The sequence below is a fragment of the Stomoxys calcitrans genome, chromosome 2 (genome assembly GCF_963082655.1).
Source record: "Stomoxys calcitrans chromosome 2, idStoCalc2.1, whole genome shotgun sequence".
NCBI classification, from domain to species: Eukaryota; Metazoa; Arthropoda; class Insecta; order Diptera; family Muscidae; genus Stomoxys; species Stomoxys calcitrans.
In genome coordinates this window covers 35980993-35983386 of record NC_081553.1, presented here as the reverse complement: position 1 = coordinate 35983386, position 2394 = coordinate 35980993, and the positions used below count along the sequence as shown (strand labels likewise).

The 2394-nt window shown below is 37.8% G+C and overlaps 1 protein-coding gene across 1 annotated transcript; it reads left to right on the top strand.

Moving 5' to 3' along the window:
- The first annotated feature begins 1050 nt into the window (after positions 1-1050).
- Positions 1051-2012, top strand: LOC106089170 (uncharacterized). Its single transcript, XM_013254952.2, has one exon. It carries the CDS (start codon positions 1389-1391, stop codon positions 1929-1931), a length of 543 nt encoding a protein of 180 aa, XP_013110406.2. The 5' UTR covers positions 1051-1388; the 3' UTR covers positions 1932-2012.
- The last annotated feature ends 382 nt before the right edge of the window (positions 2013-2394 follow it).

Sequence of the window (2394 nt, the reverse complement as noted above, 5' to 3'; positions counted from 1 at the left end):
CCAAATCCGTCAAGAACCTGATATAGCTCCCATATAAACCGATCTCCCGATTTGATATCTTGAGCCCCTGGAAGGCTCAATTTTCATCCGATTTGGAAATTTTGCACATAGTGTTCTGTTGTGACTTCCAACAACCATGCCAAATACCGTCCAAATCGGTCAAGAATCTCATGTAGCTCCCATATAAACCGATCTCTTTAAATTCTTGAGCCCCTGGAAGGCTCAATTTTCATTAGATTTGGCTGAAATTTTGCACATAGTGTCCTGTTATGACTTCCAACAACTGTGCTAATTACAGTCTATAAACTGATATAGCTCCCATATAAACCGATCTCCCGATCTGACTTCTTGAGCTCCTAGAAGCCGCAATTTTTATCCGATTTGGCTGAAATTTTGAACATAGTGTTCTGTTACTGAACATAGTGTAGTGTTACTATCAACAACTGAGCGAGATAAGGTAACCAGATATAGCTCCCATATTGTAGCAGAATCCATGGTGGTGGGTTCCCAAGATTCGGTTTTCCGAACTTTGCACACTTTTACTTGTGCACTTTCACTGGTCCAAATCAGTCTCCATATAAACCGATCGATCCTCCGATTTGACTTCTCGAGTCCTAAGAAGCCTCAATTTTTCAACCAATATCAATTTCTAGCAGATACCAAGGTGGTGGCTACCCAAGATTCGCCCCTTCTGAACTTAGCTTATTTTAAGCTTGTTTATCTCAACTCTGCCCAAATCAAATCTTGGTACATATGTTCCCCACTCAGGAATCTCAAACAAAATCTTCCAGAGCAAATCCTCAACATTTGATGATCGCAAACAACAACAACAATTATGTAAATAATTATTTTACAACCAAAGCAGACTTAAATATGGTATTCCCTGTCATCAATCATAAGCTTCTGTAAAGAGTAAGTCTCTTAAACAAAAATATCTTTGCGTAAATCTTTCATACACCATAGTTAAGCCATGCATAGATTTGAGATGTGTGTGTCCGCTGTTTTTTTGCACCGGCAATCATTTAACATTTATCGGTGCGAAGTCAGAGCGTTAAGACGTGATTTGAATTGAATCGTTGTGTAAATCACACAAAAATCATAACTGCAAGAAACAGAAAAAACGGATTTGTGTAAAGCCAAACAATTCAACCAACCACAGTAGAAGACACATTTAAGGCGATTTGCAATCTGTTATTTTCCATGTTTAAAACAACAACAACACAAAAACCAAACCGTGTTCTAAACGGGAGTATCATAAAAAAAAACACCAATCTTGAATAATTTAAAGTGAATCACATTCTGGAATACAGAGAAATACGACTTCTGGACTTAATACATTATGGCAAATTAGCTGTCGAGAAAACATTTAAAAAAAAAAACGACAACAAATGCTTTTTTTCTGGAGTTCTATGAAATTCGATTCCCCTTTTTTTCATATAAATACCGGTTCTAGCTTGAAAAATCCTGGAATAGTGGAATTGTGCTCATTGCGATTGGTAGCTATAGCCAAAGACGAGTTTTTTAAGGACTTTAAGGAAACAAAGAATCCATTTATAGCCATGCATTTTTGTAAACTCATCACCATACTACTTGTCGCCATCATGTGCTGTGATTTATGTGCCGCTCTCTTCTTTAAACCTTGGATTAAAAGTTTCAAGAAATCTCTGCTATATGGTTATGGAGGTTCCCGTGGTTATGGATATGGCTACAATAATCCCTATGCTTATGGCTATAATCGTTACAACAACTACAACAATTATGGTTACTATGGCGGAGGAGGACGATATGGATCCTACTATGGTTCCCACAGACAAGGACATCGTACCGGGCGTACTTATAGCGATATTGCCAGAGTGATAAATCCCAATCCATATGCCTTTGTTGGCTCAAGACCATATCCGGCACAGCCTTTTTATCCTATTGGTGGATAGTTGCAGATTAATTTCTATTTCTAAGTAGAGAGTGATGCTTGTAGTTTTAAGATTAGTCCATAAATAAACATTGAAGAACAAGCCTATGACTTAATAATTATGGCAACATTTTGATTGTGTGGTAACTTGATTGCTTTTTAAACCCTATAGGAAAGTTGTACGGGGCATTTATATATAACCAAGTAACAACATGGAAAAGACCCGAGAAGGGCAGGTCATCACTTACCATTTCTTCGTTAACTACAAAGCTTCTTACGACAGCACTATACCTTCAAAGGTATTTGAAACCATGTCTGAATTTGGTATCCCTGCAAAATTAATAACACTGCAGAAAGAAAATCACTGAAAGTGGGTCTGGCAATAAATGGAGATAAGACAAAATGGATGGCATCAACTCCCACAACGCAAATAATAACAAGTAAGAGCGGGTTAAGTTCGGCCGGGCCGAATCTTATATACCCTC

Excerpts from the sequence above, each read along its gene's own strand:
- LOC106089170 (XM_013254952.2), top strand. The coding sequence starts at position 1,389 with ATGCTTTTTTTCTGGAGTTCTATGAAATTCGATTCCCCTTTTTTTCAT.